This window comes from Carcharodon carcharias, chromosome 5 (genome assembly GCF_017639515.1).
Source record: "Carcharodon carcharias isolate sCarCar2 chromosome 5, sCarCar2.pri, whole genome shotgun sequence".
In the NCBI taxonomy this organism is placed as follows: Eukaryota; Metazoa; Chordata; class Chondrichthyes; order Lamniformes; family Lamnidae; genus Carcharodon; species Carcharodon carcharias.
This window is the reverse complement of record NC_054471.1, coordinates 138,433,507-138,461,251: the sequence shown is the minus strand read 5'-3', so window position 1 is coordinate 138,461,251 and position 27,745 is coordinate 138,433,507. Positions and strand designations below refer to the sequence as shown.

The following is a 27,745-nucleotide window of genomic DNA, read 5'->3' as shown; positions in this document are numbered from 1 at the left end:
GGCTTCCAGGGTGGGTGGGGGAAGTTGTATGCCCTCCTGCAATATTCCACCCATTAACTCTGTTTTTTCTCCACAGATACTACCTGATAAAGATACTAAAGATGCTTCTTCAGATACTACCTGACCTGCCCACATCCCGTTAACAAATAAATTTTTTTAAAAGCCTGTTGAGTATTTATGGCATTTTTGGTTTCATTTCAGATTTCCAACATCCAACAGTATGTTGCTTTTGAAGAAATATGCAGGCTCTTATTACGCATTGCTAACTACCTTGGCTGATAATCTAACCTTCTTTATCCATTCAACCCTCTCATATAAATAGAAATTACAAAAACAGCATGAAAGTTGATGATAGTTCGAGAACGTGTGTCTTTGGGCCACGTTGGAGCACCTTAGCTGTTAGGTTAATGTTATTTTGCTTCATGAAAGCATGAATACTGCTTGTTTTGCAGGTAGGTTCATGGAAATGCCAGTACAAATTGAACCCAGGAGTGGTTACTGCACTAATGGTTTGAGCTTTGACTTTTACTTCTGAATCCTGCCCTCCTGGGGAGTAACGTAAGGAATATCCAATCCAATTTGTTGACATACTGAAACCATTACAATTAATTGGTAACTTCCCACTTTCCAGAGACTATCCCATAATGACTGTCAAATCTTCACTAATCTCCTTCCTATAATCCCTAAACAACTGTGGCAATTCCCCCCGCCCACGGCTTTGAAAAATGCAAACTGTAAACCCTATTACAGGTAATTTTACTGCCAGGGATTTTACAAGTTGTTTGCATATTATCCCAAATTTTAGTTAGATAGCAGTCTAAGGTAACTTATACCGAGATGCTTTTTGAGGTTAAAGGCCTGGATTCTGTCAGAAGTGACACACAGCTCAATCAGACAGGAAAAAAAAAGTTGGACTATCAAAAGTTAGCTATCTTATTTTTAGTCTTTTGTTATGTACACTAATATTGATTTTGATCCTTTTCATCACTCATTAGTCTTTTATTTAACCAAATTGCTTCTAAAATTAAAGAATTCAACCAAAGCTAGAGGGAAGGAAGAAAATAGCTTTTAATCACATTGATGTTTTGTGACCATATGACAACCCATTTCATGCAGAGCGTCTGCTAATATAGCTCTCATAAGAGTGAATGATCGAGAATTATGAAATTGAGAAGTGTCCCTTGCACATCTAGACTATCATATATTTTTGGGAAAGTAGCATATCAGGCATGTTCATCAATTGCTTCCCTGCATTGATTTTTCAATAGCAGAAAGCTTCAGACAGATGCTTTCCTTTTAGTGACGTTGGTTGAGGAATTAATTATTGGCCAAGACATTGGGGATAACTGCTTTGCTCTTCTTCAAAATAATGTCACAGGATTTATTGCGTCCACATGACAGAGCTGGTGGGATCTAGGTCTCATTCGAAAGAAGGCAGCTCCAACAGTGCGGCATTCCCTCAGAACTATACTGGGGTGGCAGCCTAGATTTTTGTGCTGAAGTCTCTGCAGCGGCACTTGAACCCACAACCTTTTGTGAAGTGCGAAAGTGCTATCAAGCCAGCCATAGCCAGCACTGCATATCAATTAGGAATGTTGTTGTTTTGATCTTTCAAGTGATCAGTCCAATTCTGCATTTATTTGTTTTTACATACTTCATTACTTTCAGTTATTTAAGTAGCATCAAAGTGTTTTATCCCTTTTACAAGTCACTTGAAGAGTGAAATTATCTGTGGCTTAAACATATATGGGCGCATATTATTGGACTTTCTGCTTTGTGACATACTGCCTCAACAAGGGTGGCATCAATTTTTTGAACTTTTCTTTTATGAGGAATCCGATCTGTTTTTTTTCAATAAGAACAAGAGTGCGCATAAATTGGTTTGAATAATAAGTGAGACTAGAAATCCTACTTATAACTTGGAAAGACTTTATATAAACTGTATAAGACTGTATGAAAACAGCTACATCTCAGTGCAGTTTAATTGACGTTCTCCCGCCTGAATCACTGGATTATAGCTCCAAGCTCCACTGCAGGCCTTGAGCACAGAATCAAAGGTGACACTGCAGTACTGAGGAATTAATACAGTGTTAGAGGTATTAAGCTTTGAATGAGATGGTAAACCAAATTCAGCTGGACATTAAACATCTATGATATTATTCAAAGAGATGGAATCAGCCCCCTGCTTCGGATTAATATTTCTCACAATGGCGCTAGTGAAGTTTGGTGTTAAATTTAAAATGCTCTTGTAAAGTGCCTTGGGACAACTTACTATGTTAAAAGGGCTTTATAAATGCAACTTATTTCTGTTAACAAATTAATTGGCCAGTCGTCGCTAATATTTGTGGATTCTTGCCAAGCACAAAATGATTTCTTGCATACCTAGAGTTTTTACACTGTTCCCAGCACTGGAGACTAATAATTTTAAGCATATTACCTTCAAGGTCATTGCAAAAAAAAATCATGGCACTAGCCCCCTTCCATAACATTATATTTCCCATCCCCAAAGGCTGCCATTACATGCCGCGATCTCCTTACATCAGCAGATTTGAATTTTTCTGCCTTCCCCCTCCCTCCCCATTGTCCTCTACTTGTCCCCCCACCCCTTTCAGCAACTACCACCAGTTCTCTCCTGACCGCCCATTTCCTCCTCCCTGCCTCCATTCTTCTCCCATTACCTCACTTCCCATGTTATTTGCCTCCTCCTCCTCCCCCTCTCTGTTTTCCCACACTGGTTACAATATCTCAAACCCAGTAATCCTGCTTCATCTGAAAAATGTGATTTTGTCTTGAATATCCATGTGAAACTCAGCAGGAGACCCACTGTAGAATATAATATTACTATAATACATCATGTTCAATGAGGGTCCTTTTTGTTATTGGAGGAGCAGTGGCTTAGTCATTGTGTCTTTGGTATTGTTTTTGAATGAATTAATTACTTCTTATGCTACAGCTCAATATTCCTGCCATGATTCTTAACTGGTAGTGACAATGTTCTGGAAATCTCTACATAACACCATTGTGGCAACACTACCACAAGATTGGCAGTGGTTCAAAAACATGAACCACCTACTCACAGTGACTAGAGATGGGTGATAGTGTGGCCTTCCCAGAATAGATGATATTCTGAATCTCTTGTAAAAAAACACTCATTTTCCTAAGGAGGTTTCCAGTACAACTTACTCAATAAAATGCTTTGTAAAATTAATCAAAGAACTAGAATATCATTATACTTGTCTGAGTCTATTTTCTAAGTCGAGACAGGTCTCTGCTCCCACTCAATTTCCAGCTGCCTAAAGCTCTGTTATCGGTCATTGTTTTGCTTATGCTTCCCTGTCTGACTGTACTTTCCACCATCGGTCCTATTGAAACCAGCACGGTGGCAACATGTCCTGTATCATCAAATCATACCTTAGCCTCTCTCCATATTCCTCTGGAATCCATCCTCAGCTCCCCCATCCATCTTGTTCTCGCCTTTAAATTCTTCATTCTCTAATGTTTCCCCTCCCTGCCACCCCCAAGCCCAACCATGGAAACCTATCCCAGTTTTTTCCAAGACATCTTCCTCAGCTTCTGCACTGCAGCAGCTTCTCTAATTCCATGTTCTTGATCACAGATTTTCTACATACCTCACCATCCACATCTGCTGACCCCTTTTCATCATCCCATTCCCATGTGCAACTGCCTCCAAGTCATTTATAATTATATTTTCAAACTCCCAACTACCAAGCCTTTGGTCTATCGTTCGCCACCAATTCTGCAGCTGTCGATCTGCTCAACCACTAACCCAACTGCACTGTCGATAGGTTTACCCTCAGTAAAACATTTACTCTCTTCCATGATGGTTGCTTCCTCTGGTGGGGCCCAAATCTTTTCTTCCTCAAATCTAAGATGTACAGATTTGAGCATATCCTGCACACATCTGATTTAGCCATTTATCATCAGGTCTGGCAGAGTGAGCTTTTTGCTTACTGCTAGCGTTCACACCTGAGTTGTTAGGTGTAGAGTTCAAACCCCACTCCTGACAATCCTGATGAGGGGAGAGCAGAGTTCCAACTCAAAAATCCAGTTTGCCATCCAGCAGGATACCTACATCTGATGGGTTCCCCCCACCCCTCATTGTATGGGTCATAGGAGCCCATAAAACTCCTCTACAGTGTAGTTCTGACTACCCTTCATTTTGTTCTCCATAGCATAGTGTGAGGAAACAAAATTAGATCTGTTAGTCCACATCAAGCAATTTCAGACCTGTCTGCTTCAACGGCACAATATCCCAGAATCATCCTGGTGAGCAAATATAACATCCAGCTTCTTGTCTCGACTGTCTATTATCTTCTTAAATCCCTGTCCCCCAACTCCCCCACCCCCCTCACGTCTAACAAGTGTAAGGAACACATTGACCACAAGTATCCATTTAGCTACCTCTGCTGCTTTCCCCTGCAATCTCTGGCCAACCAAGCCAAACTTCTCTCCAAGTTCCCTTCAGCTCTAGGCCTGAATTTGTATCTTTATTTAGTTTCTCTCCTATCTGTGTATGTATTTTGTTCACGAGGTAAACTAGGTGTTCTCTTCATCCCCTTCTCATTAAACTGCTGCCCACCCCAATTCCCTTCTTGCAACCTCACGTTGTAGATTTCTCTCATCAGGTACAGTTCTCCCTCATCATTCAAATTCAAGACTGCCAGCATCACCAAAGACCCATACTCAACTACACCCACTTACGTGCAAACTTCCATCTCATCTCCAAAGTCCTTAAACAAGTTGTCATATCTCAAATCCATGCCCATCTTTTCCATGGAGGAATCTTAACAGTCAGTTTTCCATCCTGCCATAGCCTGAAATGGTCGTAATAAAAGGTAAGGTGACTGCTGTGCATTTCTGTCATGTTTATCTGGAGCCTTCAATATGTTCAGCACACCATCCTTCTCGAACACCTTTTCTCTGTTGTTCAGCTCAGGGGGATGGCCCTCACTTGGTTACACTCTTACCCAGACGATCATCAGTAATATCTTCCCTTCCTGTCCCTGCACCATTACCTCTGAAGTCCCCCATGAATCTATTCCTGGCCACTGGCCTCCTCCTGACGTACATGCTGCCCTTTAATTACTTCTGAAGAGGTGTATGCTGAGGGCACTTCACCACCACCTATCCTGATTTATCCATTGTATCTGTGCTAACTGTGCCTGATTGGCCACTTAATAGCCTCAACTGGCTCAAAGGTCAGTAGGCCGTCTGACACCACCCCCACCTCTGGTAAAATACCAGTGGATGCAAGCAGGCGCCTTGCATGGCACCACTGCCATGGTATCTGATTTTATGCACCCCCCCGCCCCCGCCAGCCCATTGAAGGGTGCAGGGGGAGGGTATAAAATTCCACCACATATAGTTGCTGTTATCTAGTTAAACAACAATGGTTAAAAGGTGAGGAGAGGGATAGCATCAAGCTATATAAAATGATTTATACAATTCAAAGAAATGTGGAAGTCAAACAGACTGGAACAACTACAAAACGCAACAAAGGGATCCAAAGAAAGTATTAAGAACTACCAAAAGAGCATGTGAATAAGTAACTGAAGTATCAGAACCTACCTTCACAGAATAAGTGAGCAACTGGACAAATATAAGCTAATCAAACAGTATCAGCATGTATTGTGGCAAGATAAGTCATATCTATAAAAATGGAACTGGGGTCAAGAGGTTCCAAGCTCTCTAACTAGCAGGATGAGGCAACTGGCATTCCAAAGGGATTTGTATAGGGGCCTCAGCTTTTCACCATATATAATACTGACTTGGAGGAAGAAATTGATTGTTGCATATTCAGGTTCGAGGAGTTAGGAAATAAAGTAAGTGGTGAAGGTGGAAACAAAAAGTTGCAAAGGGACACAGACAAATGAAATGAGTGGGAAAAACGGCAGCAACAACTTGTATTTATACAGTGTCTTTAATGAAATAAAACACCCCAAGGCACTTCAAAGCAGCGTAGAAAAGCAAAGTTTGACAATGAGCTACATAAAAAGATATTAGGGCAGATGACCAAAAGTTTGTTCTAAGAGGTTTTAAGGAGCAGCTTAAAGGTGGAAAGTGAGGTGGAGAGGTATAGGGAGAGAATCCCAGAACTTAGGGCTTTGGTAGTTAAAGGGTTGGCCACTAATGGTGGAATGATCAAAATTAGAGATGCTTGAAAGGCAGAATTGGAGGAGTGCTGATATCTCAAGGCTGGAGGAGATAACAGAGATAAGGAGGGGGTGAAGCCATGAAGAGATTTGAAAACAAGGATGAGAATTTGAAAATCAGCATTGCTTAACCTGGAACTAATGTAGGTCTCCTAGCACACTGGTGATAGATTAATGGGATTTGGTGTGAGTAAAGATATAGTCAGCAGGCTTTTGGCTGACCTCAAGTTTACGGTGGGTAGAATATAGGAGGCTAGCCAGGAGTCCGTTGGGGGTTGTCAAGTCTAGAGGTAACAAAGGCATGAATGAGGGTTTCAACAGCAGATCAGCTGAGGCAAGGACAGAGTCTGGTGATGTACCAAAGATGGAAATAGGCAGTCTTAGTGATGGTGCAGATATGTGGTTGGAAGATCATCTCGGGGTTATATATAACACCGAGGCGGTGAACAGCCTGGTTTAGCCTCACACCATTGCCAGGGAGATCACAGAAATGGAAGCAGAAGGAGTTCAATATGGGGAAAAGATCATCTATTTTTGATCCAAGAAAAACAAATTAGAATATTTTTTTTGTGACAAGTTGTAATATTGAGGACTGTGGAGGAGTCCACAGAATTTTGGGTTGCATGAAGACAAATCACTGAAATCTGGTGCATGGGTACAAAAAGGTTAACTGAATGTTGATCTTTTTTCCAAGGGGTCTAGAATGCAAAAGGAAGGAAGTGATGTTTCAATTGTACAGAGCCTTAGTCAGGCTCCATCACAAGTGCTCCGTTCAGCTTTCATTTCTTCACCTCAGAAAGTATATACTGGCCTTGGAAAGGGGACTGCGCAGGTTCATCAGAATAATGCCAAGACCTAAAAGGTCATACTAACTGCAGGTTACTTAAACTTGGCTTGTATTCCCTCGGATTCAGAGGACTGGGGTGGCGGGGGGGGCGGTGGGTGGTGATGGTAATTAAAATGACAGAAGGATTCACTGGAGTAGATACAGAGTAACTTAGCTCCTCTGGTGGGTGCACCCAGAACAAGGATGTATAATTTCCAATTTAAAATTAAGTAATTGAGGAGGAAATCAAAAAGTACTTTTTCCCATAAAGGATGTTGGAAATGTGGTATCTTTGCCCTCAAAATGCTGTGGAAGTTAGGTCAATCGAAATTTTCAAGACTGAGATCAGATACATTTTTCTTCGTAGAGTATCAAGGGACATGGAGCAAGGATGGGAAATGAAATTCAGGTACATGACAGAATGTTTCGGCTCAGGAAGAAGCCATTTTGTCCCTCATGCCTGCGGCAGGAGGAGCAATTTTCCTGCTGCGACTCCCTCGTCTTCTCCTCGTGGCCCTGCACTTTCTTCTTTTCCAGATTAAAATCCAATTCCCTCAAATGCCTCGATTGAACCTGCCTCCACCACAATCTCAGACAGTGCATTCCAGATCCCAACCACTTGCTGCGTGAAAAAGTTTCTCCTCGTGTCGCCATTGCTTCTTTTGCCAATTACCTTTAATTTGTGTCCTCTGGTTCTCAATCTTTCAACCAATGGGAACAGTTTTGCAACATCTACTTTGTCCAAACCCCTCATGTTTCTGAATATTTCTTTAAAATCTCCTCTCAACCTTCCCTTCTCCAAGGAAAACAGTCTTAGCTTCTCCAATCTAGCTACGTAACTGAAGTTTCGCATCCCTGGGAGCATTCTCATGAATCTTTTCTGCATTCTCTCTAACGCCTTCACACCTTTCCTAAAATGTAGTGCCCAGAACTGGGTGCAATACTCCAGCTGAGGCCAAATCAGTGTTCTATACAAGTTTAACATAATTTCCTTGCTTTTCTACTCTATGCCCCTATTAAAAAAGCCTAGGGAAGCTGAATGCTTTATTAACCGCTTTCTCAACCTGTCCTGATTTTCAATGATTTATGGACATATACATCCCAGGTTCCTCTGCACCTGCAACCCGTTTAGAATTGTACCCTTTTCATGTTGCCTCTCCGCATTCTTCCGACCAAAATGAATTGCTTCACACTTCTCTGCAATAAATTTCATCTGTCACTTGTCTGTCCATTCTATCAACCTATGTCCTTTTGAAGTTCTACGCTATCCTCCTCGCTGTTCACAATGCTTCCAAGTTTTGTATCATCTGCAAATTTTGAAACTGCCCTCTACACCGAGGTCTAGGTCATTAATATATATCAGGAAGAGCAAAGGTCCAAACACCAACCCCGGAGAACTTCACTACAAACCTTCCTCCAGTCAAGAAAACATTCATTTTAATTACTACTCTCTGTTTCCTGTTGCTTAGCCATAATCAAAATGAATGGCAGAACATGCTCGAGGATTTAATCTGTCCCCCAACCCTGCTCCCCCACCCCCCGCCCACCCCACCCCCACTCCGCTCCACCCGCCTTCTGACTATTGTCTCAGGTTGAACCAGAACCTTGGCATCATTATATAATCCATCTCCTGTGATTTACTTCCTAGGTTTAAATTGCCCAACATGGTATTTTAATCAATAATCCACTGCAGAAGAAATTGTTTTAATCTCCTAATTGTATTACTCGAATTTAAAATTTCAGTGACCACAACAAATGATCATTAAAATGTCATAATAAACAAATAAGACCACAAGACATTAAGGCATACGAGCAGGCCATTTGACCCATCAACTCTGCTCCGCCATTCAATGAGATCACGGCTAATCTGATAATCCTCAATTCCAGTTTCCTGCCTTTTCCCCGCCTCAGTGATTAAAAATCTGTCTATCTCAGCTTTTAAATATACTTAACAACCCAGCCTCTACAGCCCACTGCGAAAAAGAATTCCACAGATTCACTACCCTCTGAGAGCAGAAATTCCTGTTCATCTCTGTCTTAAATGGGCGACCTCTTACTCTGAGATTATGCCCTCTGGTCCTAGACTTTCCCACAAGGGGAAACAACCTCTCAGTATCTACCCTGTCAAGCCCCCTAAGAATCTTATATTGGCAGGGTTTTTCGTATGGCAGGCGCACTTGGCGGGAGTGGGAGGGGGCGGGTGCAGAACCGAATGCCGCCCGCATTTGGCTCCGTGCCGCCATTTTACGCAGGCAGGCCAATTAAGGCCCACCCAGTGTAAATTGCAGCTCCCGAGAACAGCGGGAAGGGGCAGGCAGTGGGAGGAGGCCAATGGCCGCTGGGTCCAATGGCGACCCGGCAGCCTATTCAAAAATGGCGCAGGCAGCCGTCCTAAGGCTGTCATTGATTTCGGTCAGGTGCACGATGGAGAACGTCCCCAGACAGCAGGCCAGGTGGGAGGGCAGGTTGGCGGGGCAGTTGGCCCCGAGGTTCTCCAACGAGTGCCTCGTTGTCCTCCTCGAGGAGGTGGCAGCACGCCGCGAGATCCTGGTACCAAGGCACAGGAGGAGAAGGCCCCTCCACATAAAAAAACGTGCCTGTGAGGAGGTGGCAGAACGGGTCAGCTCCCACGATGTGGTGAGGCACTCCTGGGTGCAGTGCTGCAAACGGTTTAATGACCTCTTGCAATCAGGAAGGGTGAGTACTGGGTTGGCATGGGTCGCTTAGCACAACAGTTAGGTTGCCCCCACCCCCCCGCCAACCAGGCTCCCCCACTTAAGAATTTTGTTTTTTATTCATTCATTCACGGGATGTAGGCTTCGTTGGCTGGGCCAGCATTTATTGCCCCCTCCCTAGTTGCCTGTGAGAAGGTGGTGGTGAGCTGCCTTCTGGAACCGCTGCATGTGGCGCAGGTACACACACAGTGCTGTTAGGGGCTGAGTTCCAGGATTTGGACCCAGCGACAGTGCAGGAAAGGCAAAGCAATTCCAAGTCAGGATGCTGAGTGACTTGGAGAGGAACTTCCAGGTGGTGATGTTCCCATCTATCTGCTGCACTTGTTCTTCCAGGTGGGTTTGGAAGTTCTTACAGTGTGAGTGGCAAATGTGATGGAGGCAGCATCTGGGCAAGGGGGTCAGCCCTGGCTGCTTGGAGTGAGAGTACTGTGGCTCCATAGTCACGAATCGGATGAACCCTGCGAGGTTTTCCTCAGGTGAGGTTGGCCAGGCTGCAGTGGCAATGCAGGTACAGGGTGGACTAATCAATGCTCCTCTCTCCTTTCAGGAGAAGGCAGCCCACAATAACGCTGAAGGGCTGCGGACCGGCGGAGGGCAGCCCCACCTTCTCATCATCACCAGATACGAGCAGGAGGCACTGGAGCTGAAGAGGCGCCATGCGCCCAGGTCAAGCGGTCGCGGTGAGGTTGGGGTGACACTGGGAGGTAAGGGTGCCGTGCACTGAGGTCACAATGTCTGTCAGTGCAAACATTCCACTATTGACGGTATATTGATTTCAGCCTCCAACATGGGATCCCCATTGATAATGGAAGGAGGAACGCATCATGATCCAGGTGCCAGGCCTGCACATTAACAGTGTAACGACCTTAACTATTCAAATGTCCTTGTTCTTCCTTTCAGCCTCATGAAAGCACGCCCAGACTCAAGAGGCAGAGGGACTGCCGCTGACCTCTGAGGGCACAGAAGACATTAACGCACTGTCAAACCCTCTCAGTCAGGCAGGCACCAGCGCAGATACCAGCACCTCGCTGAGCATTAGATCGTCGGCTAGTATCTCGGTGCACAGGAGTGAGGGCACTTCACATTTGCTTGAGGTGCAGGCGGAGGCAGAGAGTGCCCAGTCGGGGGAATGCAGGGGACCAGGAACATGCTCAGTCGATGGCTGATGATGTATCTCTGGGTCGTCCCTGAGGAAGCAGATGCTGGAAGTCCAGCAGGGTGTGCGGGAGGATCTGGCAGAGATACATGAGGGAATGCATGCCATGGTCTCTGTGATGGAGGAGACCATGCAGAGCCTGAGCAATGCAATGACCCTCATGGCCGAGTGCAATGCCTCCTCCATGGAGAGGGTGGTGACTCTCATGGAGAGGCTTCTCGAGGAGATGCACTTCCTGGGGATGCACTCGGGTCTGCAAGCCCCCACAGCAGTAATTATCTCAGGGTCAGTGTCACTGTGGGAGATGGATTGGGCACCCAGTATCCCAGCTAGAGGCCCATCCATCAATGGTGAGCAGGGAGGTCCAAAGTAACCTCACATTGGCGCACGAGCTGCCTGTTGTCTCTGCGGGCTCCTCTCAGGGCGCTCCGGATGACGTCAGCAGCTCCTTCGCCCTCTGCCAATGACCATGGCATCTGATGAGGCTGCAGTGACTGGGGAGATGCCAGTCATGCCACTGGCCACTCCCTCCCAGTCGGGGCCAGCACAGGCCCAGGGACCTGAGGACGCCTGCCAAGGTCATCAAGGCCAACAGGACAGCAGAGTGAGCTGGCTGTCTCCAAAGCTGGTGCCAGCGAGAGGGAGCACCTAGGCGTAGCACCCGCAAGCGTAAGCATTAATCACCTTAGGCACAACACAGGCCTATCACTAGTGGTTTTCTTTTGCCCCACGCTTAAATTACTTTTAAGTTGGTGTGATGCTCAACACCTTTTAATGTACTTTGACTTCTATGTGCCATGTTGCCAATCATTAAATGTTTTGGTTCTCAACAAGCCTCTGGGTGCTTCATTAGTTCTGCAGGTGAAGGGGAACCCATGATGTTATGAGTGACTTGTTTGTCATTGAACTTTATTGAAGAAGCACATAGTTAATGTTCCTGACCAGGCAAATGTTGCTCTCAGGTATCGAGTTTGGAGCTTGCAGCCCTGGCATTTTTTGTTGGTTCATATGTGGTAGGCTAACTGAAGGAGCATTGGATCAAAGCCTCCGGGTGTCCCTGCCTCCCTGGGGGTTACCCAGGTCAGCGTCTATCCCCTCAGCGTTCTCCTGAGAGTGATCATCCTCGGACTCACTACTGGAGTCGTCATCTGCTGCCAAAGCATCTGTGTCTACATTTTCTTCCTCCACTGCGCACACCCTTTCCAGTGTCAGATTGTGGAAAGCACAGCATGCAACCACAATCTGGGGTGTATTGCAGTGTACCTCTGAATGGTCCAGGCATCGGAAGCGCATCTTGAGAAGACTGATGGATCTCTCTACCACCGGCCTTGTGGAGGCTCCTGTTGTACCGCTGCTCGGCCTCTGTTATTGGATGGCGGAGAGGCGGCATAAGCCACCTTTTGAGGAGATAGCCCTTGTCACCCAGTAGCCATCCATCCAGCTGGGCTGGAGCATTGAAGCGCCTCGGCACCTGGGAGTGTCTGAGGATGTATGCGTCATGGGAATTGCCTGGGTACCTTGCACAGACTTGTAGAATCAGCATCCTGTGATCACACACTATCTGCACATTCATGGAGTGGAATCCCTTCCTGTTTACAAAGGCTCCCGGTTTACCAGCTGGCGCCTTGATGGCCACATGTGTGCAGTCGATTACACCCTGGATGCAGGGGAATCCAGCAATTGCTGCGAAGCCTCTGGCTCGCTCTGCCTGGCTGGCCTCATCCGATCGGTAGTGAATGAAAGTCAATGCATGCCTGAAAAGAACGCCTGTCACCAGCTTGCACAACAGTGGATACTGACTGGAATACTCCACAAAGATCACCCACCAACCCCTGGAAAGAGCCGGAGGCATAAAAGTTGAGAGCAACCGTGACCTTCAACGCCACTGGCATGGGGTGTCCACCCATACAGTTGGAGCTGATCTCAGAGTCGATCATCTGACAGATGGAGGTCACTGTCTCCCTTGAGGGATGTAGCCTTCTTTGGCACTGCACCTCAGACATATTGAGGTAGCTGCATCACTGCCTGTAACCCTTCCTGCAGGATAATGGCATCTTCTGCGACCCCTTCTGCTTTGGACTTCCTGTTGGCCCTGCGCCTCTTGTACCTGCACCTGTCCTCCCACAGGTGGCTCCCCTGGAGGCTGAATATGGACTCCTGGCCTCCTCCCCCTTCTGGCCCTCTCTTCCTCCTCAGAGGAGGTGCCTCCAGCGGAAACTACAATCCCTATTCCCAAGGTAACGGAAGGCTGTCAGATACCTGGAGGGCCCCAAGTGTTATGATTCCTCCAGGGTCCTGAACCAAAGCCTGTTCTTTCTGTAAAAGCAGCTCTGAAGTGAAATGAAGTTGTTCTGTTCATACAAGCGAGTAGCAGTAAGCAATAGCTAAATTTCTAACAAATCGCATTAGCAAGCCCATTTATCCCTCTTATCCCACCCGTGGATGAGGTTTTTAAAATTGTGGCCTACTTGCCTGCCCATTGCGCCCTTGCAACGCACTAAAAATTGCACATGCTGCAAAAAAATCGTCTTCAATTGCTGCTTCAAGGGCCTTAACTGGCCCATTAATTAATGGTGGGCATGTCTCAGAATTCATAGTGCACCCGGCTTCCGAAATATTGCGATGGTGTGCGGTGATGTCAGGGCGCATGCCCAATGTCATCGCGAGTCACTTTATGGGTCGGCATGTTGGGCCTGCCCCCACAAGCAACTGGAAAATTCTGCCCTATATGTTTCAGTAAGGTCGCCTTTCATTCTTCTCAACTCCAGTGAGTACAGGCCCAACCTACTCAACATCGCCTCATAAGAAATTCCCTCCATACCCAGGATGAACCTAGTGAACCTTCTCTGGTCTGCCTCCAATCCCCAAGACAGTATCTTTCCTTAGATAAGGAGACCAAAACTGTTCATAGTATTCTACGTGTGGTCTAACTAGTGCCTTATATAGTTTTAGCAAGACTTCCCTATTTTTATACTCCATTCCCTTTAAAATAAAGGCAACATTCCATTTGCCTTCCCTATTACCTGCTGCATTTATATGCTAGCTTTTTGTGATTCATGCACAAGGACCACCAAATCCCTCTGTACTGCAGCTTTCTGCAGTCTTTCTCCATTTAAATAATATTCAGCTCCTCTATTCTTCCTGCCAAAGTGCATAAGCTCACTTTTTCCCACATTAAATTCCATCTGCCAAGTTTTTGCCCACTCAATTAACCTATCTACATCCCTCTGTAGACTCTTTGTGTCATTCTCACCACTTGCCTTCCCACCTATTTTTGTGGTATCTGCAAACTTGGTGATAGTACATTCACTTCCCACATCCAAGTCATTAATATATATTGTAAATAATTGTGGCCCCAGCACTCCACTAGTTTCAGGTTGCCATCCTGAAAATGCTCTCCTTATCCCAACTCTCTGTCTTCTATTAGTTAGCCAATCCTCTATCCATGCTATCTTACTACCCCCAACACCATGGGCTCTTAACCTATTAAGTAGCCTTATGTGCAGTACCTTATCGAACGCCTTTTGGAAATCCAAATATATTACATCTACTGATTCCCCTTTATCTATCCTGCTTATTACCTCCTCAAAGAATTCTAAAATTTGTCAGGCATGATTTCCCATTCATGAAGCCATGCTGACTCTGCTTGATTATATTATGTACTTCTAAATGCTCTGCTGTTAAATCCTTTATAAGAGACTTTACAATGACAGGTGTTAAGCTAACTGGCCTATCGTTGCCTGTCTTTTGTCTCCCTCCTTTTTTGAATAAGGGTGTTACATTAGTAGTTTTCCAATCCTCTGGGACTTTTCCAGAATCTAAGGATTCTTGGAAGATTACTACCAGTACATCCACTATCTCTGTAGCTATTTCCTTTATTATCCTAGGACGCAACACATCTGGACCAAGGGAGTAATCGGCCTTTAGCCCCGTTAGTTTCCCTAGTATTTTTTCTCTAGTGATTGTTATTGTATTTATTTCTTCCCACCTTTTGCTCCTTGATTATTTCATATTTTTGGAACGTTATTAGTGTCTTCTATCGTGAAAGACCGATGTAAAATATTTCTTCAAATCCTCTGCCATTTCCTGGTTGTCCATTATTATTTCCCCAGCCTCATTCACTAATAGGCCTATGTTCACTTTGGACTCTCTCTTGCTTTTTATATATTTATGTCAGAATAATCAGAAGAAAGCAATCTTGTCACGGTGCTTTAATTATGTTTAAAACTAGAAGATCAAAACTCAAACTATTTCTTACTACCTGAGCAAATTTAAGTTATTCTAACTATAACCAAAATCATGTGTTATTTCATTACTTGTACAAGAATTACTGATACCAATCATACGTTATTTTAAATGTCACTGAAGGAATATATTTATGAATCTTGGCACTCTTTATTTCCTGTAATATATATCTCTAACTGTTATCCTTTTTACACACTCTGTACATCACTGCTCTACATTGTGTAACACATTTAAGCAGATATAAACAAATAACACATTGGACATTCCATTCTTTAAGTTTCTTAATTTAGCCCTTTTTTAAACAACTTTCTTAATGTCAGTCGCTGTTGAAAATTTTGGAGCCAGTACCTGAGAAATCTACCATCCAAATATGATCAGCTGATCTACATATAGAAATTATAGATGTTGGAACTACAATTACACAAAAACAAGACCAATAAAACAGATTTTCAGTACTGCTCACTGTTGTTCATGTCAATTTTCTAAATTCAAACAAATTAAAAACAAACCATGCCTTTTAAAAAAAACCCAGTTCAGAACTCTGTTCAACATTTGCATTTGAAACTATCTGCGTGAGGAGAGCAATGCCAAAGAAGGCAAGGCAACACAAACCAGAAGAAACCACTAACCTGATACAACTTGTCAATGTGAAAAATGAAACAGCATAATTGGTACTTGCATTTGAAAGGAGGAGCCATAGAATTTACTGTGTGAGTAAGCTTTCTCATATATAAATAGCAACATGAATTGTTTCTGAAAACACTTCTTCATCAGACACCCCACTATTCAGAGGATAAATTATTGGGAAACTACACTGAATCAAGATTTTGGAGGTAAGATATGTTGGTACGTCTGAATTTCAATTTGAATTAAAATTAGCATGAGGTCAAATGTTAGTTGTCATTTTGCTTGTAAAGCACTTTATATCCCATAAATTAATGACAGGTTAAGGCACTGACACGCTTCTTACATGCAAACTGTATATTTAATTTATGGACAAACTATTGTAGTGTTTGTAGTGCTGTTGTGTGAAGAATTAAATGAAGTTTGAAAACTAGATGATCTTAATCTTTCAGACATTAAGATTAATATTATGTTTCTTAGTTTTTAGAAAGTAATATTTTGTTGTTGATAGTCTACATTCTGCACTGTAGATTTCAAGTTATTATATTAGTGCATATTTTCATTTCTATCTTTGCTCAGGAAAATATTCTATCAATACTTTACAGATCTGAATTACAAACATGGCTCTAAGAGAGGGTGGTGCACTCCTGTTGATATTGTCTGTTACCTTGGTCAATGGACTTGGATATTATAGATATAGTAATGCACATAATCCAGCTGGTAAGTGTTCATGTTGTGATCTCTGTGAGTATCAATAAACATGATAATCCAATTCAACAGAAAAGATGGGGCAGATATTTGTTGTCCTTCAGATATTTGTTGCCAGTTTAATTTTAGTCTGAACTAAATTTCAGACAACGAATTTTAATATTCATATTCCTCCCATCACTACTTTGTTTTTCAATATTCTCCACGTAAGGTTCCCACATCATGCATCACTCTTTTAATGTGGACAATCCATTCCTACTTCTATTGTTTCACTTTTCCAGACAGTATGGAATGCAAAGGAGGGCACGGGTTGATGTACTCTTCAATTTTCTGTCCCTCCCAAAGGAGAATCCTTCACAAATTTCCCCAGACAACCACGCTGAGACTAGGACACTCCTGTATGAACTTGCCGCCAACTATTAGCTGGCACAACATGCTGGTGCATTGCTCCATGAAATCCATAACTAGTGCTATCTAATTGAAATCATCTCTGTGAGTGTAGGCAATAGATTTTAGTAAAAGATTTGGCTGCCACAACTGCAATACCGAAAACGATGGGACATTATGACTATGGGTCAAGATTCCAGTGGGAAAAACAGTTTTTTTTGTATTGAGGATACATTGCTTTGTAAACAAATGTGCACTCCTCATGCAAGTCACAGAACATTAATTATTCCATAGGCACTGTCGTCATCGTGGTTTATTTAAACCTAGAGAACATGGATTATTTGCAACTGAACTTGTGACTATTTCCTCAGAAACTAGTCACTCTCAGTAAATGCATGGTTTTATGCGGGTGTTTGAAGATACCATAATACAGGACAAGAACAAACAAACACCTAATGCTCTTTATTCTTAAGAAATGACTGCTAGGTCATAAGACATAAATTACAATAAAATTTAAATTAAATTATATGCAAACAAAACATTATTTTCACAGTACTGTGAACTTAAATTCCAGTGAAAATAGTTTTTAAAAGCCTGCTTAATAATTACAGTACTGCCAGTGTCAGAAATGGGGAGCAGGGAAAAGGATATGTGGTTGACTGTAGGGAGCAGCTGGCTAGTATCAAATAGTGGAAATGGGAGGTTAAATAGTTATTCTAGAGTTTTTGGATATTTTGGAATTGAGAGCAATTAGGAAGAAAGCTTACATCTGAGAAAGTTAAACTGTGTGATCGCTGACCTACATTCGCCCTCAATCTTCTTCTTCTCCAGGTAATATCCAACTGAGCTAACTGCACCCCCCCCGCAATCCACAATATCTCGATTTTAAAATACTCATCCTTGATTCAAATCACCCCATGCTATCTCTGTAACCCGCCCTATGACCCTCTAAGACCTCTGTACTAGTTGAAGTCTGGCCTCTTGTATTTCCCCAATTTTTATCACTCCATCAGTGGTGGCCATGCCTTTAGCTGCCTTTCTTGAGCTCCGGAATTCTTCCTCTTTTAAGACACTCTTTACAACCTCTCACTTTCACCTGTGCTTTCGGTTTTCTTTCCTAATATCTTCTAGTGTGGCTGGATGTCAAATTTTGTTTACCAACTCTCCTGTGAAGCACCTTGCTTTTAGTCCGTTAAAGGGTTAAAGGTGCAAGTAGCTGTTGTTAAAAATGATCCATGGAAGAGTGGCTTTGTTGACTAAGCAGCTGTTTTTTAATAAAATAAGCATGGCAAAGAAGGTAGTTTAAAAATTAAGAGATCGATCAGAATAGTGTGAAAACAACCTTAAATATATTTGCAAGAGAATAAGTTACAGCCAAATTTATTCAAGGGACACGAATGATTATAACAGGAATCTAATAACTCTCTTTAGACACTTAAAAAGGTATTTTGCAACCATACGTTTGTGCAGAATTGTTTCATTATGTGACCTATAAAGATTGAAAACAAGTTTAAAAATTGAAAATTAGATGTATCAATATTATGTTCTGGTATGAATTGCATATTGTTGACAATTCAACGTTTATTTAAATAAATTCTTTTTATCCATTAATGAGTGTCTTAAAAGAGATGGAAAGGAAGAGAGGCAAGAGAGGTTCAAGGAAAAAGTTCCAGAGCTAAAGGTCTAGGCAGCTAAAAGCATGGCCACCACTGATAAAGTGATGAAAAGGATGCACGAGAGGCCAGACTTTAATGAGTATTTCTATTACATTGTGACACTTATTACCCATTTAGAAGAAAACAGATAAGTCTACAACCATGTACATCATATCTCCAATGATCTAATTGTCAAGCATATTATGTCCACACTGCCACTATATCATATAATTTCTCCAATGAGATTATGATATACATGATGGCAGGGAGTTTTTCCTGATCTTCCTGTTATCCCAAAATTTCTGGAGAATCATCAAATTTAAAAACCAAAGTGAACAACCAGAATTGAGGATAATCTAGAACTTGTGCCATATTCCTTCTATAAGCCTCCCTTTATGCATAAAAATTAAACTTTGAAGCCTCCAAGCCATCATTTATACAAATTTAGCACAGCATTTTAAGAAAATCTGATCATGTAAGTTATTCAATTTTGAATGAAAATCATTCTAATGCCATAAAGATGCAGCTCAAGATACAGAAAAACATTAAACTGGGTGATCGCTTTGCAGAACACCTGCGGTCTGTCCACAAGAATGACCCAAACCTCCCTGTCGTTTGCCATTTTAACACTCCACCCTGCTCTCTTGCCCACATGTCTGTCCTTGGCTTGCTGCATTGTTCCAGTGAAGCCCAATGCAAACTGGAGGAACAGCACCTCATCTTCCGACTAGGCACTTTACAGCCTTCCGGTCTGAATATTGAATTCAACAACTTTAGATCTTGAACTCCCTCCTCCATCCCCACCCCCTTTCTGTTTCTTCCCCCTTCCTTTTGTTTCTTCCAATAATTTATATAGATTTTTCTTTTCCCATCTATTTCCATTATTTTTAAATCTTTTATGCCCTGCTAGCCTTTCCACCCCACCCCCACTACAGCTGTACCTTGAGTGCCCTACCATCCATTCTTAATTAGCACATTCGTTTAGATAATATCACCACCATCAACGCCTCTGTGTTCTTTTGTTCTTTTTGTCTGTGAGATCTTTTGATTATCTGCTCCTATCACTGCCTGCTTGTCCCTAGAACCACACCCCCCTCCACTTCTCCAACCCCCCCACCCCCCCCACTTAAACCAGCTTATATTTCACCCCTTTCCTAAGATTCACTCAGTTCTGTTGAAGGGTCATGAGGACTCGAAATGTCAACTCTTTTCTTCTCCGCCGATGCTGCCAGACCTGCTGAGTTTTTCCAGGTAATTCTGTTTTTGTTTTGGATTTCCAGCATCCGCAGTTTTTTGTTTTTATTACAGAAAAACATTGTTGGCCTCAGTGAAGAGAAATATTTTTAAAATGCATAGGACATCAGAAATGCGACTTTGTGTCCCAGTGCACCAAACATTTATGCTTGAATTTTACCTTCGGTGTGCGGATACGTACCCGACACGCCGGAATGTAATATGATGCGCGATGACGTTGGGTGTGCGTCCCATCATCGCGCTCTCACACCATATTTCGTTCGGCAGGGGCACGCCAGAGTCGGCTACGCATGCGCTGATTATTGAAAGGCCTATTAAGGCCATTAAGGACCTAATTAACTTGAAATTTACACTGCCTATCCAACTTAACAGTTGGCGGGCAGACAAAAAGGCCAAGCGGCCTTTACATATTTTAGGAAACCTCATCCACGAGCGGGATGAGGTTTCCTAAAGCTAATGCTAATTAAATAAAACCTTTATTTTGAAAATAAAAACATGTCCCATCTCATGTGACAGAGTCACATGAGGGGGCACGTTTCAATAAATTTTTAAAGTCTTTTTTTTAAAAGCGATTCAATCTCTCTGAGGCACGGAGCGGCCTCAGGGAGATTGAAGCACTCTTTCATGCACGTGCGCGAACCACGCACTAGACCCGACTCTCCCTCCTCCTCCCGCCCGCACAAGTAGTGCTCAGCACTACCACTCGCGATCCACGCAGGGCATACCTTGATTGGCCCTCCTGTGTGAAATCGCGGTGCAGAGCCGATTGCGGGCAGCGGTCGGCTCCCCAACCACCCCAGCCAAGCCCACCCAACGTGGGAAAAATTCAGGCCATAGTCTTTCCAGACAAGCATAAATTGAGGAAATTCATGTGAGGTACACTTGATCATTGGGGGCAGAGTTATGTTAATGCATAACAGATGGTTTTGGTGAAAGTTTTGCAGAATTAGTGCAAAATATTAAGGGAGACCCTTCCCCCAAATTTTCTTGTTCTTTTGTAACAAAAAATCATTCTTACTTATTGCACTGTTTTGCCAGTTTTCAGGAAATTCCAGGCAGGTGAGATTTTGTACAGTGTACAACTCAAAACAAACGCGTGAAGACAAAAAAAATTTCACTGGTATCAACATTGAAAAATATATGTCAGTTAACTCTCACTTAGAATTAAATTTCTACACCTAAAATTGTTCCTAAATTAATTTCTGAACACACGTAATAAACAGAATACTCGATAAGAGGTCATGGACTGTGTTGTTTGTCATAACACATTGTTGTTACCTTTGAGTTACTGGGGCAGACTACATGGGGGGTATAAAGTGCAATGGATGGTCACTCTTCATGTATCCTCTATTTATGCAACTGATTAGTACTATGTAATGTTTACTGCACAGAGTAGCACTGCAGTTCAGCACAGCAGTGTAGCCTTGTCCTATAGAAGTAAGTAGTTTCATATGCATTGTTGTACAGCAAATTCTCAATGCCTCCCATGCCATCAAGAGGAAGGTACAGGAAGAGATAGGGTACTTAAAAGGGGGAAAAGATTGCATGAGACATTTGTGCATTTACTGCCAGCTAGTAAAACAGGCCTGGATCCAGCTTACCACTTAAAAATGTGTGCAACAAGAAACTGAAAGAGGAACAGAAAGCAATTAAAGAAGAATATCAAGAAAAATAGTAAATTTCACATAAATGTCAACACATTATTTAGTTTTCAGAATGTTTTGTTGTTGTGAAGGCCTGAAGAGAAGTGTAGTTTGGACATTGTTCACTCATTTTCACTAAATACCAATACTTGTAACGAACTGCTAAAGGAGAAGATAAACTTCATAGACTGCAGAGCTGGATTTTTCAAATATTATAATTTATAATTGTGATCTACATGAATAAATGTCTTGAATCCAGCACGTCACACCTCAATACTGTTAACAACGCATGTTTTACTCAGTTAATGCCACTCTATTCTGCATGGACTCAAATATTATGTTCATAAACAGCAGCATATCAGAGCTAAACAGACAGGGAATCTACCAACCAATAAGTAGCAAGCAGGTATGAAAATTGTTACTGAAGAATCAGCACAAGGGGAACATGGACAAGCAAATCACAAAAAATGGAAAACTCTCTTGACTGTGATTTTGTACAAAATAAACAGACACAGGGTAGCATTTCCCTGTCGGCGAGCGGGACGGTGTCCCAACGTCACCCACACATCATTTAGATTTTCAGTTCACCGAACTGTCAAAGGACTATTAGGGCCATTTAAAACCTAATTATAACAAGGAAATGAGCTGCCCGAGCAACCTTAAGGTTGCCAAGCAGGCAAAGAGCCCAGGCGGCCTTCACATTTTTCATGAAACCTCATCCACGGGCGGGATGAGGTTTCATGAAATGTTGATAAATTCAGTAAAAATTATTTTAAAAATTCACTGACATGTTGCAGCTTGTGTGACACTGCCATATGAGGGGACATGTTTTTAAAGCTTTTGTTTCCTTTATTTAAATTTTAAACCTTAAACTGATCTCCCTGGATCTCTGCACAAAAGGGCACAGGGAACCACTCAGGGAATCCCCCCATCCCCCCGCCCGCACAGGGAGCGCTCAGCGTTTCCGGGTGCCTGTAATAATGGGCAGACCTTAATTGACCCGCCCACATAAGATGGCAGTGTGTCCCCAATCGGAGGCGCCGACTGGGTTCAAGCCCGCCCCTGCACAACCACCCCCCCTCTCACCGATGGGGGGAAAATGCTGCCATAGTATATCTGCAATAAAGAAACAAAAAATAATTGTGCTGCAAGTTAAGATACTCATTTTTAAGGACCTTCCTAATTAAAAGTTGTTCACTGTTCTGAGTAACTGTTCTAATTGTTGTTGGCATCACCGAATCAATACTTCTTGACTTACCTTTTCCTCAACCTCACAGCCTGCCTAGATGTTTAGTCTTTCACCTAGGTCTCCCAATTGTTCTTTTTTCAAATGTCTCTACCAATTAAATTAATGTACTTCAATAAAGAAAAATACATTTTCTCAAGGATTTAGCAAAATATTTAAACCCTACAATTTTTGATTTAGATGGCAAACATTTTTTGTTGTTCTAAAATGTAACATTATACTTTATAGTCCTTTTGCGTTTAACTTGAGTATGGCTGCCTAATTGTAGCTAAGAATGTTCTATTGGTTTCACATAGTAGGTAAAAACACCACATAATATTTCAATTCAGATGTAGAAAACAGTAAAAATTTTGTGCCTGAAAGACGTAGCTACTTAACCACTACTAAAAACATTTTTTCCCTTATATCTGTTAACTAATATAATGGTGCAAAGAAAACATCAACAGAAATGAAATAATTTTCAGGAAACCAGTAGTAAGTCATTCTTCTGCTCATCATTATTATTTAAACCATTATAATATGGTGCTAGTATGGCTTAGTAGGTAGCAATCTTGTCTGAGTCAGAAGGGTGTGGGTTAGAGCCCACAGTCTAAGCAGACAGTCCAGTGCAATATTAAATGACAGTTGTATGGTCAATGGTTGAGATGTTTGCCTTTCTTCGCTAAATTCTACCCAAAGTATGGCATTTATTAAGGCAAAAATTTTTAAAAAAACAAAGATGCCTTAAAACATGTTTAGGCCATTGCATAATTATCACTAAAAGGATTCTGGACCACTAACAAATATTTCTTTAGGACAAATGCCAAAATATTTGAAAATTGAATGTTCAAACATAGCCTTGTTTTATTGAAACAAAAGACAGTTTCTTGTATACAGTTACGGCTCCCTGCCTTTTGTAAATAAGTACATATTTCTTCAAAAAACAAAAAACAATCAGGTTCAAATTCTAAGTACAGATAAGCTAAAAATCAGTTCCTAAATCCTAGTCCATTTTGGCTACTTCCCATCTTAAAAATTGTGCCCAAAGGTTTGTTTTCAAAGTTTCCTGTTTTAAGGATAGCCTTCAAAAACATGGGTGGGTTTCTTGAATTTTGCCTACTTTTTATTCGTGTACAGCTCGACTAAAAAATAACACAATGTTTTTAATAAACAAAGGAAGGAATGTAATCAAACCTTCAATGCATTACAGTTTTTCTTTAATTGAGAATGCGGTTACAGCAAAATCTTCTACCAGAGAAATTATGGAAAGCAACTTCTCAGGAGAAACTTTGAGGAAGAGAAAAAAGACTAGTTTTCTTCACATATATCCTTTCATGGGATGTGAGTGCCGCTGACAAGGCCGGCATTTCTTGCCCACTCCTAACTGCTCTTGAACTGACTTGGCTTGCTAGGCCATTTCAGAGGACAGTTAAGAGTCAACCATATTGTCATGAGTCTGGAGTCAAACATAGAGCAGACTGGGTAAGGACGACAGATTTCCTTCCCTAAAGGACATTAGTGAATCAGATGGGTTTTAAGACAATCAATCATAGTTGCAGAGTCACCATTACTGTGACTAGCTTTCAATTCCAGGTTTATTAATTGAATTTAATTCTATCAGCTGCCATGGTGGGATTTGTCCCGACAGCATTTGTCCCTGTTTCCCTCCAGCGTTAGCCTGGATCTCTGAAATGTTCACCTTCATTGCTTTCACAAGATTTCCGGATTTCTCTGTTGCCTTGTTCACCTTCATTGCTTTCACCCAATAAATTATAAAGATTTTCCTTTTCCCACCTATTTCCATTATATAAAATAAAAAAATAAAAAAAAAATAAATAAAAAAAAAAACCCACTAGAGCTATACCTTGAGTGCCCTACCATCCATTCTTAATTAGCACATTCGTTTAGATAATATCACCAACTTTAACTTTAACACCTATGTGTTCTATTGTAGTATTGTTGTTGACATCTTTTGATGATCTGCTTCTATCACTGCTTGTTTGTCGCTACAACCACACCAACCCCCTCCACCTCTCTGTCTCTCTATCTCTCCGCCCCCCACACACACACCTTAAACCAGCTTATATTTCAGCTCTTTCCTGGACTCGAACTCAAGTTCTGTCGAAGGGTCATGAGGACTCGAAACGTCAACTCTTTTCTTCTCCGCCGATGCTGCCAGACCTGCTGAGTTTTTCCAGGTAATTCTGTTTTTCTCTGAAATACTAGTCTAGCGACTTTACCGCTATGCCACTATCTCCCCATAGAGTTAAGAATCCTAGATGGCAAACATCAAACTTTCATAAAGCAAGTTATTTGTATTTTTTTTCAAATTCAGTATTGCCTTTATTCTATTCCCCATTTTATCCTTTAAGAAAAATCAGAAATAACCATTAACAAAAATTCTACTTTACTTCTAATCATTTACAAAGTATGAACTTTTAAAATAACATTTATTATTTGTGTACAACTGAGAAGCCTAAGCCATTATATTCATACCTTGCTTTATTTCTTTTTTATAATGTGACTGAACATAACCTTCTGCTTAAGTTATTACAGCAAATCCCAAGCCCGCCACTCCCCATACCACCCAAAAACATTGTAGCAACTACCATTCTCAGGTTTTATTTTTGTGCTTGTACATGAACCCAAAGTAACAAATGAAAGATTCATAAGTTCTACAGTGTTTTGTTGACTTTCCCAAAACAGGTTATCGAAACAGAGACCGAAGTTCGGAAAGTTCAGAAGAAAATCAAGTGTCTGTTGTCTCTCCCCCGAGAGGTGAGAAGTAGATAGTTTTACAAACAGAATTAAGTTGCCAAACATTAACTTTCAATATCAGAACAATTACTGTAGGCGACCAAAAAATCTAGCTTATGCACATACTTCTTTTCAAGTAGCACATGCTTCCTGTAGAACTTCTGTCATACCTATATTTCCATTATGCCTCTCATAATTAAACTTATCTATTCGTTTACTTGCCTCTTAATGAGTCCTCCAAGTTTGAGTTTTAAAGTGAGTGCCTACTTATGTCTATGCTGTCATAAACCACCTTAGAGCTCAAAATCCTACCTCCCCTCAATAAAGAAAAATAAATTTTCTCAAACATAAGGCCTTCACAATAACCATATACAAACATTCTGAAAACTAAATAATGTGTCGATACTTTCTTAAAGTGAAATTTGCTATTTTTCTTGATATTCTTCTTTAATTGCTTTCTGTTCCTCTTTCAGTTTCTCGTTGCACACATTTTTAAGCAGTAAGCTCGATCCAGGCCTGGTTTGCTAGTAAATGCAAATGTCACATGCAATCTTTTCCCCCTTTTAAGTCCCCTTACTGTCACTTTGCCAATTTGTTTACTACTATCACCTTTCCCTGCTACAACTGAATCCTTCCACAACTTCAAACCCGCACTACTACCACTTCCTCCTCTCTCCTTTAGCAAGCTGAATTCTGACTACTATAACAGCCCATTCCCCCCACCCCCCAACAACTGTTGGCCCAGTGTTGATTTTAAAAGGGCAGAATACGCTTGAGGAATTTGAAACCAAAAATAGTTGGGAACATGGCTTTCGTACAAGAGGGTGTATGTAGGAATTCAAACAAGTGTTATTTTAAATAATACAGGTTTCATGGCTGTTCAACAATACATTTTAAGAAGTCCCTTTCCAGCACAACCGGGCCTACTGTGACACTACCACCAATCTGATCCATCTCCACTGTAACTAGGCCCACATCTCCTCCCACTAACAAACTCTGAGCTCCAACACACAAATGATAAAATCATATCAGTTTTTGATTGCAAGGAATAATGGACCAGGATTTCCTGATCGGTAAGTGGGGGGTGCGGGGCCCGCTCGCTGACACACAAAATGACGCAGGATGACGTCAGGCGGAACTCCCGACGTCATCCCGCCTCATTTCAATTTTCAGGTCGGCGGGGGCTCAGCTGAATCAGCTGTGCGCCCACCGACCTGTCAATGGCCTATTGAAATAATTAAAGTAATTAGTGGACCTGCCCGTCCAACCTTAAGTTTGGTTGGCAGGCCGGGAGCCCTGGCGGGCTTCAGAAAAAGCATAAATCTCATCCACGGACGGGATGAGGTTTCATGTATGTTTATAAATTTTTAATAAAAGTGAAACTGACAGTGATGGACATGTCCCAACTCATGTGACAGTGTCAATTTTTTAAATCTCTGTTTTCAATATTTTTTAATCTGTAGCCAATCTGCCTGAGGCAGCCTTTAGCCTCAGGGAGATGAGTGCGCTCTTTCATGTACATGCACAAAAAAGCGCACTCTTGGCTGAGGGAATCCTCCCCCGCCACCCACACAGGGAGCACACAGCACTGCCTTGCAGACGTCACGCTGGGTGGGCCTTAATTGGCCTGCCCATGTGAAATGGTGGCGCGCCTCCAAACGGGGGCGCTGGTCTGAGGCATGCCTGCCCATGCCCACTTCTGAACTTCCCTCCCTGATAGGGGGAAAATTCTGCCCGTGAAGTCCAGTCATGTCAGAGAAACAAGGAGAGAAGAAGGGAAAGTCTAGCAATTATCAGGTCAAGATTTGTTTAAATGTGTAAAAATAACTTCCTCACCATAAACAAACAAATCGCCTTTTTATCAACAGCAATCTGCTACCCTTCCTGGCACTCCTAAAGGAACAGGAGTAGGCCATTAAGCCCTGTTAGCCTGCCACACCATTCACTTCGATCTTGACCAATCTATAACTCAGCTCCATTTAGCCACCTTGGTTCTGCATCCCTTAATATCCTTACCTCGCAAAAATCTATCAATCTTAGCTCGTATATTTTCTGGTGGCATAGCCTCATCGGCTTTACTTCTGTGGGAGAGGGATGGTAGTTGGGGAGTTGGGAGAAGAATTCCAGACCTCCACTCTCCTTTGTGTGAAGTAGTGCTTCCTGACATCAACCACAAACTTAATTTTAAGATTATGACCCCTTCTTCTAGACCCCACCGCCGCCCCCCTCCCCACCAAAAGAAATAGTTTCTCTCCATATATCCTAGCCTTTAATCGTCATAAACACCCCAATTAGATCACCCCTTAATTTTCAATGTTTAAGAAAATACAAGCCTAGTCCATGCAACCTTAACTTCA

General features: G+C 42.2%; 2 protein-coding genes across 7 annotated transcripts in view; one reads left to right on the top strand and one right to left on the bottom strand.

Moving 5' to 3' along the window:
- The window catches only part of nt5dc1 (5'-nucleotidase domain containing 1), a 602,479-nt gene that overhangs the window by 363,725 nt on the left and 211,009 nt on the right, over positions 1–27,745 (bottom strand). The gene's annotated exons all lie outside the window — the stretch shown is intronic.
- The window catches only part of LOC121277669 (collagen alpha-1(X) chain-like), a 73,833-nt gene continuing 61,958 nt past the window's right edge, over positions 15,871–27,745 (top strand). For 2 of the 5 annotated variants that reach the window (XM_041187275.1, XM_041187271.1), the window contains exons 1-3: positions 15,871–15,968; positions 16,365–16,479; positions 25,338–25,409. In XM_041187275.1, coding sequence (XP_041043209.1) covers positions 16,380–16,479; positions 25,338–25,409 — 172 coding nt within the window. In that variant the 5' untranslated portion in view covers positions 15,871–15,968; positions 16,365–16,379. Of the gene's footprint in view, positions 15,982–16,364; positions 16,480–25,337; positions 25,410–27,745 lie in introns of all 5 variants that reach the window. The other 3 variants (XM_041187274.1, XM_041187277.1, XM_041187272.1) reach the window with 2 other exon arrangements.